This window comes from Schistocerca piceifrons, chromosome 3 (assembly GCF_021461385.2).
Source record: "Schistocerca piceifrons isolate TAMUIC-IGC-003096 chromosome 3, iqSchPice1.1, whole genome shotgun sequence".
Taxonomy (NCBI): Eukaryota; Metazoa; Arthropoda; class Insecta; order Orthoptera; family Acrididae; genus Schistocerca; species Schistocerca piceifrons.
Genome location: NC_060140.1, coordinates 37,463,235 through 37,477,644, shown reverse-complemented (window position 1 = coordinate 37,477,644; position 14,410 = coordinate 37,463,235). Strand labels below are relative to the sequence as shown.

Here is a 14,410-nt window from a genome sequence, read left to right as displayed (position 1 = left end):
ACCACAATTGCAGCGACCTTTTGCACGTAGAGACATCTGCGCCGATGTCTGCGCAGACAGATCGTTGCGTGTGGACCGGGCTTTAGATAGGGCCCACCTGGGAGGGTGACGGACTAAGAGACACTGAAGGAAGGTCAAAACAACTGAGTAATAGTCGCTGTCACGTAAGTCATCATGGATGCCCCACTCAATGGAGGGAAGAAGGCCGGGACTGCAGATGGAGAGGTCAATGGTTGAGAAAGAGCTTTGCACCACACTTAAGTGTGTGGGAACGCCTGTGTTTAGAAAACCGAGGTCAAGCCCTGCCAGTACAGCTTCTACTGTCCTGCCCAGGGCAATAGTCATATGACTACCCCAAAGAGGGTTGTGGGCATAACAGGAAGGGAGAAGGGAGTTGCTGAAGAAGAGTGGTGAGGGCATGGGATGTGGGCAGCCAGTCAAGTGGGAGGTAAAGATTACAGATTGTGATTGGAGTGGCAAGATGGATCCTGACAGCAATGGCTTCCAGAGTGGTATGGAGGGGAACCCATTTTCTAACAATGTCCTTGTGGACCAAGGTGCAAACACCACCAGAAGCCCGCAAGGGGCCAATTCAGTTCTGACAAAGTGTGAAACCCACGAAGGGTCGGTCAGTAAAAATTGACAAAATGGGTCTCCTGGAAAGCAATACAAGTGGCAGAGTAGAAGGAAAGAAGAGGCTGCAACTCTGGAAGGTGACGCAAATAACCATTACAATTCCACTGGAGGATTCTCAAGGCGAAGTCCAAAGTGGAAGTGATTGGACCGGAGTCGATCGTGCCACCGAGACGCTATCTGTCACCGACAAGGATGGGGTAATACCAGTAAAGGTGGGGTCAGACTCTGTTGGTTCATTGACTGTAGGAGGAGAAGGCCGCACCTCAGGGGGTACCAGAGGGACCTCGCCCTTGGTTCCTGCTTCTTCTCTTGGGAAGGAAGAGAAGGGCAGACTTCAGTGAGGGTAGGCACGGAATTACACCGGGCAATCTTGGCACCCACCAGCCGCGGATCACACTGCCGATGTGGAGCAGCAGATCGCCTTTCAGAGGGGTACTGGGAAGAGGAGTCCTGTGAGGGAGCTCCAGTACCAGCGGCTGCTGAAGGAGGGGAGCACTTCTCTGGTGGGGGAGGGGGAGCAGCACCCGAAGGGGTGGGTACGGGTACTGAGGGGGAGGGGGAGTGGGAGAGGGAGGGGGGGAGGAGGGGGAGGAGGAGGAGGAGGAGGAGGAGGAGGAGGAGGCTGAAGGCATGGGACGAATGGGGTGGGGCTGGGAAGAGGAGGGGGCAGAAGGGAGAATGAATGTAATAGAAGCAAAAGTAGAGGTCATAGACACGGGATGGAGCCGGTCATATTTTTGACGAGCCTCAGTGTAGGTGAGCCGATCTAAGGTTTTGTACTCTCGAATCCTTCTTTATTACACAAACACCGGGCATGTAGGTGAGTGTGGAGAATTCTGTCCATTACAATTTACACACATTGGCGGGGGAGCACAGGCACTCCCCTCACGGAGGGGGCACCCACGGTCGCCACAGAGGGGATCAGTGGTGCAGCAGCAAGACATGTGTCCAAACCTTAAGTATTTAAAACATCTCATCAGTGGTGGAATATAAGATTTTACATCACACCGATACACCATTACCTTGACCTTCTCTGGGAGGACATCCCCCTCAAAGGCCAGGATAAAGGCGCCTGTAGCAGTGCAATTGTTTGGAGGGCCTCGCTGCACACAGCAGGTAAAACAAACCCCTTGCCGCTCGAGGTTAGCACGGAGCTCAGTTTGGAGAAGAAGATCTCGGTAGAAAATAATGCCCTGTACTGAGTTCAAAGATTGGTTGGGCGAGACGGAGAATGGGACGTCACCGAGATGGTCACAAGCACACAGGGCGTCAGATTTGGCAGCAGAAGATGTCTCGATGAGCAAAGCACCAGACCGCATTTTACTCATCAATTCAACTTTGCCATACTTATCTTCAATCGTCTCCATGAAAAACAAAGGCTTGGTCGTGGCAAGCTACCTCCATCTGTCCTGGTACAAACCAGGTACCAAGGAAAAGGTTTCAACCCAAGCTGGCAAGCTTGTCCCTCCTCCCAGGGGGTGGCCAGGGAGGGGAAGGCCAAAGGATCAGAAGGAGGAGCGTCACGTCTGCTACCACTCTTTGAGATGGCCACAGAATGGCCAGGATGGTGAAGCTTTTGTCGCTTCATGTGCAAGGCATCCACCCTAGTACCACCCACTCTGATCAGGGGCCCGCCCCGTGGGCACCACCCAGCCACAGCAAGGGCCATCTGGCACGGTGGTCATTGCCGGGAGTTCTGGTGCCCCAAAATGATGAGCACCAACTCCTGTGCATACACGAGGAGTTAACAGGTCAGGTACTAGCAGTGTGATCCCTGTGGTTTCAGGGAGCTCAGCCAAGTGGGTACTTAACAGCCCCACCACACGGACTGGCTATCTTGCTGGTGACCTAGCAGGAGGGGCGCCAGGGTGCAAAGGGAAAGGAAAGGGGAGGGGAGGGGAGGGGAGGGGGAGAGGAACCTGCACCACGGAAGCTCATCCCCAAATGGCTCACACTGAATGGAAAATTTTTGGAAATGGAGGTCAGACCCCAAGGGGACCAAAAACACCGAAAAGGAGGTAGAAACAGCAAACTAAACAATAGCACAGACCAAAACAAAGCCAGGAGGATAGCCAGGTCGACATAAAGAAGTCCACTAAGAGGGAAAAGAGGGGCCAGGGACAACGGAGCAAAGAGAGGGAGGAAAAGGGATGGTACTGCAGCTTTCAAAGGAAAGGAAAGGAGGCTGCAATAGCTTAGGGCCCCGTGTGCGCCACACACATACTTGCAAAGGGACAAATGCAAGTCCAGTGTGCTAACCACTGCACTGCCCCACTCGGTCCAGTAAAACCTAGACCACTACTGACACACTCTTTGAACACAGTTGGTGGGTGAATACTGTAATGTAGGGGTGTGTGTGTGTGTGTGTGTGTGTGTGTGTGTGTGTGTGTGTGTGTGTCATGCTGCCTGGTAGTATTTCCCACTGTAGAATGGATAGCATCTTTTCCATACTACTGTTAAAACCATCACAATCACTCACATTCATACAGATTTTCTGTCTTAAAACTGAATTCTAATATGGTGTTTTATATCCACTGTGAAGTCAGCAATAATGGTGTTGGTTCGCAGTTTCTTGTAACTCAGTGGCTTATACTGTCAAGCAATGTGTTTTGTGTACACAAATATAGCAACAAATCAACTCATATCTAGTTAGTTCAATTCTCGGAAGAAGACTTCAAGTCTTACTTCTTTAACAGCACCTTTTCATATTGATAATTACAAATACGACAATTCACTGTGGAGGAACATTATACTACTAAGATCATACACACAATCAGCCAAGTAGTCGAGTGTTTCACAACTCGTTTGTTAGTTGTAACATGTTGCACATTACTCAATGAATTTTCATCATGTGGCCTTTCTTCCACTACTTTTAATAGACAAATTCTGGCCTATTAGCTTTTATTCATACTACGAAGAATTCTTCGATTTCACAAGAGGCTAAAATAAAATTTGAAGCATGTGGGCTGATCCATTCAACACTCCTGAAACTTTTCTTTCTTGACGAGTTCTAAATAACCTGATGAATGAATGATGTATTTAGATATGTGTGTGAAAGGATGTACCTGGGTACCCAGTGGTATCTGCCTGAAACCTCCATGTTATTCTTTATAGAAAGTGGATGAAAACCACATGTCCTAGCAGTTCCAAGGTAAAACCTCATTCTTAATTCTATTATGGGTTTGCTTTTGCCAATTTCTTCTTGTATTTGTTGCTTATTATGATGATAAAGATTACTTTTAAGAAAAAGTTTGAAATTATGTTTATTTTCACATTATTGAGACAAAGAGAGTTAAACAAGGAAGGGGTCAGTAGCACAAAAGCTAGTGGTGTCTCTCTGTTAGAATTGTCATCTAGCATTTATTATAGTTTTGTTATTACATTCACAGTAAATGGCATTTTTCTCTCTCTATTTTGGAAAGAGATTGTTCTACTTTCATCTATTTACCTTATACATCACTGTTTCATGGAAATGTCAATAACAGTACCATTGTGAGGCTGTAAAGTCATGTCGCACTATATAAATTATAAACTATGAGGCACCACTTTTCAAAGGTTCCATCATAAACTGTACAATTTGTGAGAACATAAATCCAAAAGTATCCTATTTTGTTATTGCAGCACAACAGACAGAATATCCAGAGCTGCATGTAATTTTTAGTATTGCTGCAGTGTCAAGAAAGTGGGTGAAAACAATTAGCATGTACACTAAAATCTATATCTGTTCACCTTACAGTTTTAATTGTAAAATTACATATTTTCATTATTATTTATAGTCTGAAGACACTGTACCTGGAGCATCAGGCGATACATTTCTGGGGGGCACGCATTAGGCTGCGGCAGTCGCTCACCCTCACGGTCTACTTTGCGCAAAATCTGCGCACCATCCAGGCCTGGCCAGGGTTCCTCTCCGAAAGTCAGCATTTCCCACAAAGTCACACCAAACATCCACGTGTCTGCAAAATTAATTACCTGTATATCATATACAACAAAACAAAATTAATCCACTAAATTCTCTAAATTACCCAAAAATATGTATAGTGCAAGTGATTGGTCCTTCCTTGCAACTCACCAGGCCATCTTTACAGTCAGTAGCACTCTGTTATTTCCAAATATTATTCACAGATGAAAAGGAACTGAATAGTTTCTTGCCATCCTCTAGAGCCTTAAAATAGCATGAAGTTTGGAATGGAACCACAGCTTCGTCGTTACATTAGTATGTTGAATATAGTGGGCTCAAATCCCATAGGGTGCATCAACTACTTTTATTTATCTTTATCCAAATGTTTCATCATTACTTTTACACAATTACTCTAAATTTCTGATCCTTTGCTACATCACTTTAATCACCATATTACTGCCAAAGAATAAATCACCGCAAATTTCATAGTACATTATCATAAATAAATATACAGTTTTGAGACTATTGTCTGTGGATAGCCTAGTTTGTAGTAAATCAGCATCTGTGATTTAGTTTCTGTAGCAAATGTTGTAACAACATATTGTGTTACATCTAGTTTCCTGTTAAATTGTAAATTAACCTTATTTTCATGTTTTCTAACAACTATAATTAACCTCACAAAGTTTTAAGAAAATTGTAATTTCTATTTCCTTAACTGAAATCTCAGTCTGTGTTATGGTTCAGTTCTTATAAGGAATTAGTAATTTTTTAGCTCTACAGATTAAAAAATAATCAGTATGCATAGTTCAAGTTGTGTGTTCACTGTCCCATAATACATGGCACGAGCCAAAATACATCCCCCCCTCTGAATGCTGTTCCCTGACATGAAATGAGTTGGTTGAAATTAATAAGCAGCTGGGAATCACCGTGACTATAGCCAAACAATTGGCAGCTGGTGCTAATTGGTGTGTTGGAAGAACTGCTAAGAGCCATGTGTCTGTGGAACTAGTACTAAAGGTACCTTAAGTACTATCCTCTCCTGTGCATCCTGTTTTCTCTGCAGAAAGTACGTGATGATCCATCGCTACTCATCCACTTGGCTGTGAGTGGCAACTGAATGGTAGATCTAGCAATCCTGTATAGGGTGGACAAAGACCAGGCAGGGCTTAATGTGTTATACCGACCCTTCTAACTGACAAGTTCAAAGTGCTCTCTTTCACTGAAACAAACTGAGCCAGTAGGACCCACTTCACCTGTTTTGGGGAAAACGTGTTTTGTCCCACGTCAAGAGAGGGCAAATGCCAAAGGATAGAGGTCTATTAATTGTTGGCAGTTCAAATGTGCAACTGAAGTGAAATGGAGGCTAATGTGAAATGGAGATGGCGAACTGAGCTAGTGTATTTGCACAGTATACAAAAAACTCAATCCCACCGACATAAAAATTGAAGTTGCAGGTGAGATTGTTTTGGCAAGACTGACAAGGAAACCCTTGAGTGTGAGCCCTTAATTCATCATCATCATCATCATCATCATCATCATCATCATCATCATCATCATCATCATCATCATCATCAATTTCGTTTCCCCTCTGTCCAACAACTGGTCGGGTTGGGGGTATCAATGGTACTTCACCACTTTACTCGGTCTTTCCACCATTCTTGTTCCAGAATTTGGTTCCATAGCAGGTTTCTCCTCCTTAAACTCATCTATATTGTATCAATCCATAATGTTCTCGGTCTTCCTCTTGGCCTCTTGCCCTCAATCTTGAACTCCATCATTCTTCTTGGTATTCTTCCCTCTCCCATCCTCCTCACGTGCCCAAACCATTTTAATCTATTATTTTCAATTTTCTCAGTCAACTTCTCCACTCCAATTTCCTTCCTAACATTTTCATTTTTCACTCTGTCTCTCCTTGTCTTCCCTAGCATACTTCTCAGAAACTTCATTTCACTGGACTGTATCCTACTCTCCTCTCTTCTAGTCATAGTCCAAGTCTCTGAGCCATAAATTAGTATGGGTGTGAAGTAAGTCTTGTATAGCACCAGCTTGCACCCCAGAGGCACTTCCCTTCCCCACACCAAGCCCCTCACACACTGGTAAACTGTACTACTCTGTTGTATTCTTTTGCTAATTTCTGTCTCCAAATGAGCACTCCCCATTAACACACTTCCTAAATATTTAAAGTTGTCCTCTCTTTCAGTATCCCATTCCTTAATATGAATTTTTCCCTTGCCCTCTCTATCCCCTCTGGTCTTGCTTTTCTCCACACTAAATTTCATTCCATATTTCTCGACCTTATCATTTAGGATGCCTGTCTGTTTTTATACCTCCTTACTGCTTGTTCCCCACACCACAATATCATCAGCAAGTAGTAACAGCTTCATGCCCCTTCCTCTATCTCTTTGACTATTTCATTCATCGCCATTATAAGTAGCAGTGGTGATATCACACTTCCTTGTCTTAGTCCCATAACATTCTTAAACCATTCAGTTCTTCCAACTGATGTCTGCCCACAACTAGAGCTTTTTTCATACATTGCCTAGATGACTTCAAGTATCTGCTTTCCAACTCCCTTTCTCTTCAAGGTTGCCCATACCTTTTCCCTGGGAACACTGTCATATGCTTTCACTAGGTCAAGAAATGTCATCACCAGATCTTTCCCACACTCCCAATGTCTTTCCATCAACTGTCCCATTCTAAAGATTGGGTCCACTGTTGATCTACCATGACGAAAGCCATACTGCTTCTCTTCTAACAGCCTTCCACTTTTTCTCTCACTCTTCTTTCCAGTATCCTCTCCATTATTTTTGCTACTTGGGATATGAGTGTGATCCCTCAATAGTTGTCACATACTTTCCTCTCACCCTTCTTGAAAACTGGGATTATTATTCCCTTTCCCCATTCTTCAGGTACAAATTTTTGGGTCCAAATGCATCTTATTAGTCATTGTAGCCCAACTAATCCAGCTGCCTTTATCATCTCCACAGTAATTTCATCTATCCCAGGTGCCTTTCCTGTTTTCATTTTTCTCAGAGCTAGTTCTACTTCTAACATCGTTATATCCTCCTCTTCTTCCAGACCCCTGCCCCCCCTGCTGTACTTCTATTCCATTTCCATTGCCGTTCTTTACATTTAGTAATTTATCAAAATACTCTTTCCAGCTTTTCCTTATCTCCTCTGGATGCATTAATAGCTCTCCGCTTTCCCCTTTCACTACCTTTGTGGGTGTTTTTTTCCTTCCTCATACTCTTTGTAATTACATATATCATCCTCTTACCACTAGTGATGTCTTTCTCCAACTCTCGGGTGAATTTCTCCCAGCTTTTCCTCTTTTCTTCTGCTCCCATTTTATCACACTTATTTTTACAATCCTGGTATTTCCTGTTACTTTTAGCTGTTCAGTCTCTGTCCCATTCATACCAGACTTTCTTCTTTCCTTTTACTGTCTCCTTCACCCTCTCATTCCACCATAGTGTCACCTTTTCCTTTACCCTTCCAGAAATTCTGCCACAGGTCTTCTCAGCAAAGCTTACAAACACTTCTTTGAACTTACCCCATTCCTCTTCCACATTGCCATACTTGGTGTTGGGATTTTACGCTTAAGTAACTCCTTAAACTTTTCTTGTACCATGCCATCCTTTAGTTTCCACACTTTTATTTTCCTTTCCCTTTCTTCCTTTATGTCTTTCAATTCATCACATCGCATCTTTGCCACCACCACTCAATGGTCTCCATCAAAAGCCTCTCCTGGGAGTGCAGCTATATCCGTCAACTGTCTGATTTTTCTTTTCCATCAGAAAGTAATCGATGACTGTGTTCGTCTGTCTATCATCCCATCCATATCTCGTTATCTTTTGGCTATTCTTTTTACGGAACCATGTGTTGCCCACAATCAGGCCGTTTCTTTCACAAATCAACCAGTTTCTCTCCTTCCTCATTTTTCCTCCCATATCCAAATGGGCCAATTATCACCTCCTTCCCTAGCCTTTCTTTGCCTACCTGCGCATTTAGATCACCAATTACTATTAATTCTAAAGTAATTAACAATATTGTTTGCATAACTATATTTGTTAATTTCATGACTTAAACACACAATTTGGCTTAACCCTTGTAGTAGAAGAAACTGTTAAAAAGAACCAATTTTTCAATGCATTCAGTTAATCATTTGAAGTAAGTTTTAATTGTAATTTCTGTAAATTTAACTTCAAACAATGTGCAAGTTCAGTACCTATTATTGTGAGAGTATATAAGGGCCCGGCCGGTTTTTCGTCACAACACAGTCAGTACACGGCCGAGTTTCAGACGAGGAATCTGTGTTGGTTAGAGCGACAACAATGCCTCAACTAAACAGTGTAATAAGTGTTACACAATTAGGCAGGGTGTTAATACAGTGACAGTGTCTGCTCAATACATACCTGATTAATCTTCAAGAACTGTGAACTTTGTGGTTAGGCTTTTACTGTTCATAGATCTTCAACCGTAAACTACTGTAGCAGTATGTGGATGGTTCACCTGCTAACTATTAATGAGGCTTATCGAAAGTTAAACAAAAGTGCACTGACCATATAACTGTGTAACATTGGAGGTTGTGAAAAATGAAAGTAAAATACAGTGAAATGCAACTGGCCTCTGTCGGCTACATCATTTAAACTGTGCCTCTGTCGGCTACATCATTTAAAGTAGTCTGTGTTGTACTTCCGCAACCCATTTTTCAGCCAGTGTAGTAATGCAGTACGTCGACACTGAAGACAACAAACGAAGAAATACATAAAATAGGTGGAACCGCTACACACAGCATAGCTGAACTGCTTAGTTAGTTGGTTGGTTGGTTGGTTGGTTGGTTGGTTTATTGGGGTTGAAGAGACCAAACAGCGAGGCCATCAGTCCCTTGTTTCAAATGTGGTTAAAAATCGTATAAGTGCAGTCGTGTCGTCAATGGTAAAAACAAAATGAGGGAAGTCAGCAAGAGAGCAAACCCAAGGCTATGCTAGAGGCAGGAAATATCCCACCTCTGAAGCAGTAGAGGCAAGACCACCTGTCATTTAAAAGCGTTCAACCGCTAGAATGTAGAAGTGCGTAAGCAAAAAGAAGACTAAACAATTCTAAAAAGTGATAAAAACAGAGTAAAATGGAAAGAAAAGAGGATATTGGCCAGGGAGGGGAGTCGGGAATCTCCAAACACACTTACAGTGGGAGACACCTCAACCCTCACCGCCCTGCCCCAAACCAGAGTGAGATTAAAAACCTTAAAACTGAGAATAAAAACCACTTTCAAGGAGGAAACTGAGAACAATTTCAACCATCCGGGAATCATCAGCCAACATTAAAGGTCAAGTGCGGGGAAGTCTGTACTTAGTATGCAGAGCCGAAAGAAGGGGCATTCAACCAAAATAGGGGCTACTGACTGGAAGGCTCCACAACCACAAAGTGGGGGTGGCTCATTGTGCAAAAGAAAACCATGGGTCAGCCTGGTATGGCCGATGCGGAGACGACACAGGGTGGTTGAGGCCTTTCAGGAGAGGCAGGAGGAAGAATGCCACAGGACGGGTGTCACCTTAATTGCACGAAGTTTTATTAGACAGGGAGGCAGCCTCCCAAGAGTTGGCCCATGATTGTGCAAAGTGGGATTTGATGTGAAGCTGTAAACCCACTGCAGGAGGGGTTATAGAGAAGGGGGGTAAGTGACTGCTCCCCCAGCCAAACGATCAGCAAGCTCATTACCTTGGATACCCACATGGCCAGGGACCCAAAGGACATTAACGGAACAAGCAGCACGGTGAAGATCAGCGAGATGGTCATTGATGGCCGAGACCACGGCATGGCGGGAAAAACAACGGTCAATAGCCAGAAGGCCACTCATTGAGTCCATACATAACAAAACGCAGTTGTGTTGGGACTGTTTAATAAAGGTAAGGGCCTGAGAAACTGCCGTCAATTCCACATTAAACAACCCACATGTAGGTGGCAGGAAATGACACAGAGGATGTGAAGGCATATCCCACACAATCAGCAGATTTAGAGCCATTGGTGTAAAAAGCAACAGCATCCAGAAACTCCCATAAAATTCGGCAGAAAAAAACAACGGAACGCCATCGGGGGAATGCAATCTTTCAGGCCTCGGCAGAGATCCATCCGAATTCGGAGCCGAGGAACTAACCAAGTGTGTGGGATGGCGGGGGGTATTGGAGAGGGAGCATGGGATACAGGACAAAGAAGGAAGCTGAAAATCACAGCGAATAGATGCAAGGCGGAGCCCAACCGTTAAATATGCCCGAGGGGGGGAATCAGGTGGGTTACGTCCATGGGCCGGGAACAGGATAGAATAGGAAGGATGAGTGGGAGAGGAACAGACAGTGACTGCATAAGAAACTAGGAGCTGGGACCGCCAAACAGAAAAGGGGGGAGGGGGGGGGGGATCCCAGCTTCAACCAGGAGACTATCAACAGGGCTAGTAGCTAGTAGGGAAGGCACCGGTGGCCAAACGGATACTGCGATGGTGGACTGGATCCAGGAGGTGCAGTATGGAAGGAGCAGCCAAACCATAAACTTGACAACCATAGTCCACGCGAGACAGCAATAAACCCCAAGAAATGCAGAGAAGGATGGAGCGGTGCACACCTCAAGAGGTGTGGGCAAGGAGTTTACGGAAACATTCTACCTTCAGAATGTCTGATAGGAAGCAGCCAAGTGAGCTTGTTGACGAAAAGAATACCCAGGAAACAAAACTGTGGGACCACAGGTAATCGTTGTGCATCGAGATAGAGCTCCGGATCGGGGTGGATCGTAGTACGGCGACAAAAGTGGACCACCCGCGATTTTAGAGGAGAGGATTGAAACCCGTGTGAGAGGGTCCATGCAGAGGCACGCCGTATAGCTCCCTGGAGCCGCCGCTCTGCAGAGGCCATCGAAGAGGAACTAACCCAAATGCAGAAATCATCCACATACAGAGCGGGGTGATCAGAGGACCGAAAGAGGCCACAAGACCATCAATAGCAATAAGGAAAAGAAGTACACTCAATACGGAACCCTGTGGGATGCCATTCTCCTGGGTCTGTGGAGAACTAAAAACAGTACCAACCCGAACCTTGAACAACTGACGGAACAGGAACCAGCGGATAAAATCGGGACGGGCCCCAAAGACCTCACTCATGAATTGCAAGATGTGATGGCGCCAAGCCGTGTTATATGCCTTGTGAAGGTTGAAAAATACTGCAACCAAATGGCAGCACTGGGAAAAAGCCTGCCAACTGTGGATTCCAAGCGAAGTAAATTATCGATCAGAGACTGTCCCTCTCGGAAGCCAAACTGGTAAGGGGACAAAATATCCCGAGATTCGAGGACCCAATTGAGCCGATGGGCTACCATCCTTTCAAGTAACTTGCAAACAACATTTGTCAGACTAATTGGCAGATAGTTTTCGACAAACAGGGGGTTCTTACCAGGCTTAAGGACAGGAACCATGATGTTATCCCTCCACTGAGAAGGGAAGTCACCCTGGAGCCAAATACAGTTAAACACCTGGAGAAGATGTTGCTGTTGTGGAGCACTGAGGTGTTGAAGCAGTTGATTATGAATGGAGTCTGGGCCAGAGACCGTATCATGAAAAGAAGAAAGTGTGGAAAGAAGTTCCCATTCAGTAAAAGGTATGTTATAAGATTCTGACTGGCAAGGGGTAAAACATACGGCAGAAGCTTCGGCCCACTGTTTCTGGTGAAGGAAAGCAACCAGATAGGAGGCTGATGCTGTTGCAAAATGGGTCGCAAAATATTCCGCGAGAATCAACAGGTCAGTGCGAAGGCCATCCGGGAGGTGAAGGCCCAGGAGGGTAGATTGCCGATGGCAACCTTGGAGAGAGTGAAGTGTAGCCCATACTTGTGACATAGGGACAGTAGAACCGAGGGAAGAAACAAAACTTTCCAAGACATACGCTTGCTCTGTCTGATTAAGTAACGGGCTTGAGTGTGAAGGCATTTAAAGGTAATGAGGTTGGCAAAGGATGGGTACCTCTTAACATGTTGTAAAGCACAACGGCGATCACGGATGGGAATGGCAATGGCCGTACTCCACCACGGGACTTGCCTGCAGCGAAATGGTCCAGATGAGCACAGTACAGCAAGGCTAGCAGTGCGAACAATCACATCAGACACATCACGTAGGACATCATCAATACAAATCGATGATCTGTGCAGTATATAGAGGTCAATTGACACGTTGGAAAGACCAGCGAGGCAACCTGTCCATTGGGGAGGGGGAAGGGAGTGAGAGAATCAACAGGAAATGGTCACTATTACAAAGGTCATCATGTGGCGACCAGTGTAATGAAGGGAGGAGGGAGGGAGTGGAAAGAGAAAGATCAATGGCAGAAAAGGTACCATGACCGGCACTGAAATGGGTAGGGGAGCCATCATTAAGAAGGCACAAGTTGTGGTCTGCAAGAAACTGGTCTATGAGAAGACATCATCTAGATGGAAATGCACTGCCCCACAAGGGATGACGAGCATTAAAATCCCTGAGAAGGAGGAAGGGAGGAGGAAGTTGCTGAAGAAGGGCAGTTAAGGCAGCAGGTGTAAGAGTCCTGTCAGGAGGGAGATAAAGATTGCAAACTGTGACCTCAGAGTCCAGGTGGACCCTAACAGCAACTGCTTAACTGCTTCCAATGCAGTTTGAAGAGGAATCCACGTGCTAGCAACGTCCATACACACCAATGTACAAACACCACCAGAGGCCCGCAGGGGGCCAACCCAATTTCGACAGAAAACATGGAACCCACAGAGGGTCGGTGAGTGATCATCAGTAAAACGAGATTCTTGTAGAACCACACAAGCTGCAGAGTAAGACGAAATAAGGGATTTCAACTCCGGAAGGTGATGGTTATATCCATTGCAGTTCCATTGGATAACCACAGAATGGGTTGAACAGGCTAAAACTAGTCACGCCGCCAGGTCACCACCCATCACCAACACGGAGGGGGTGACATCCATGAACAACAGGTCAGAATCAGGTTGCAAAGACAGGGATAGGACCTCTGGTGACAAAAAGAGGCTCCTTGTTCCAGGACTTATGTTTCTTCTTCTTTTCTGTTTGAGATCGAGGAGGGCTGTGCAACATAAAGGAGCCAGCTGCATCAAGATCTGGAACAGAAAGAGATCGGGCAACCTGGGGGCCCAAGACCGCGGTTCTTACGGACGTCACGTGGCAGTAGACTTTTGGCATGGAAGGTGCTGGAAAGGGGTATCCCCGGAGGGGACCCCTTGACCAGCAGACGCCGAAGAAGTGGGGCACTTCTCTGGCTGGGGAGGGGGAGCGGCACCCGGAGGAGAGGGTGTGGGAGCCGCAGGGGAGGGGGGCAGGGGGGGGGGGGGTTGGGACTGGGTTAAGGAAGGGGGAGGAAGGGGTGAAGATGTAACTAAAGCATAACTAGACGTCATGGACACAGGGTGAAGACGTGCATACTTCTTATGAGCCTCAGCGTAGGTTAAACGATCAAGGGACTTATACTCCTGTGTATTCTTTTCTTTCTTATAAACTGAGCAATCTGGTGAATGTGGAGAATGATTGAAATGACAATTAATACACACAGGAGGGAGAACATAGGAACTCCCCTCATGGAGTGGACGGCCACAGTCACCACAGAGAGGGGCCTGCGAATAGCAGGAAGACATGTGTCCAAAACGCAAGCACTTAAAATACCGCATAGGTGGTGGGATATACGGCTTCACGTCAAATCGATAAAGCATAATCTTTACTTTCTCAGGGAGGGTATCCCCTTCAAAGGCCAGGATAAAGGCACCAGTATCAACGCAACCCTTCGGACCCTCCTGAACACGCCGAACAAAATGAACACCCCGCCATCCGAGACTGTCCCGAAGTTCC

The 14,410-nt window shown here is 45.5% G+C and overlaps 1 protein-coding gene across 2 annotated transcripts in view; it reads right to left on the bottom strand.

The window, feature by feature from the left end:
- The window catches only part of LOC124788228 (activated Cdc42 kinase Ack), a 499,253-nt gene that overhangs the window by 291,799 nt on the left and 193,044 nt on the right, over positions 1 to 14,410 (bottom strand). For both annotated transcript variants that reach the window (XM_047255411.1, XM_047255410.1), the window contains exon 7: positions 4,429 to 4,592. In XM_047255411.1, coding sequence (XP_047111367.1) covers positions 4,429 to 4,592 — 164 coding nt within the window. The remainder of the gene's footprint in view (positions 1 to 4,428; positions 4,593 to 14,410) is intronic.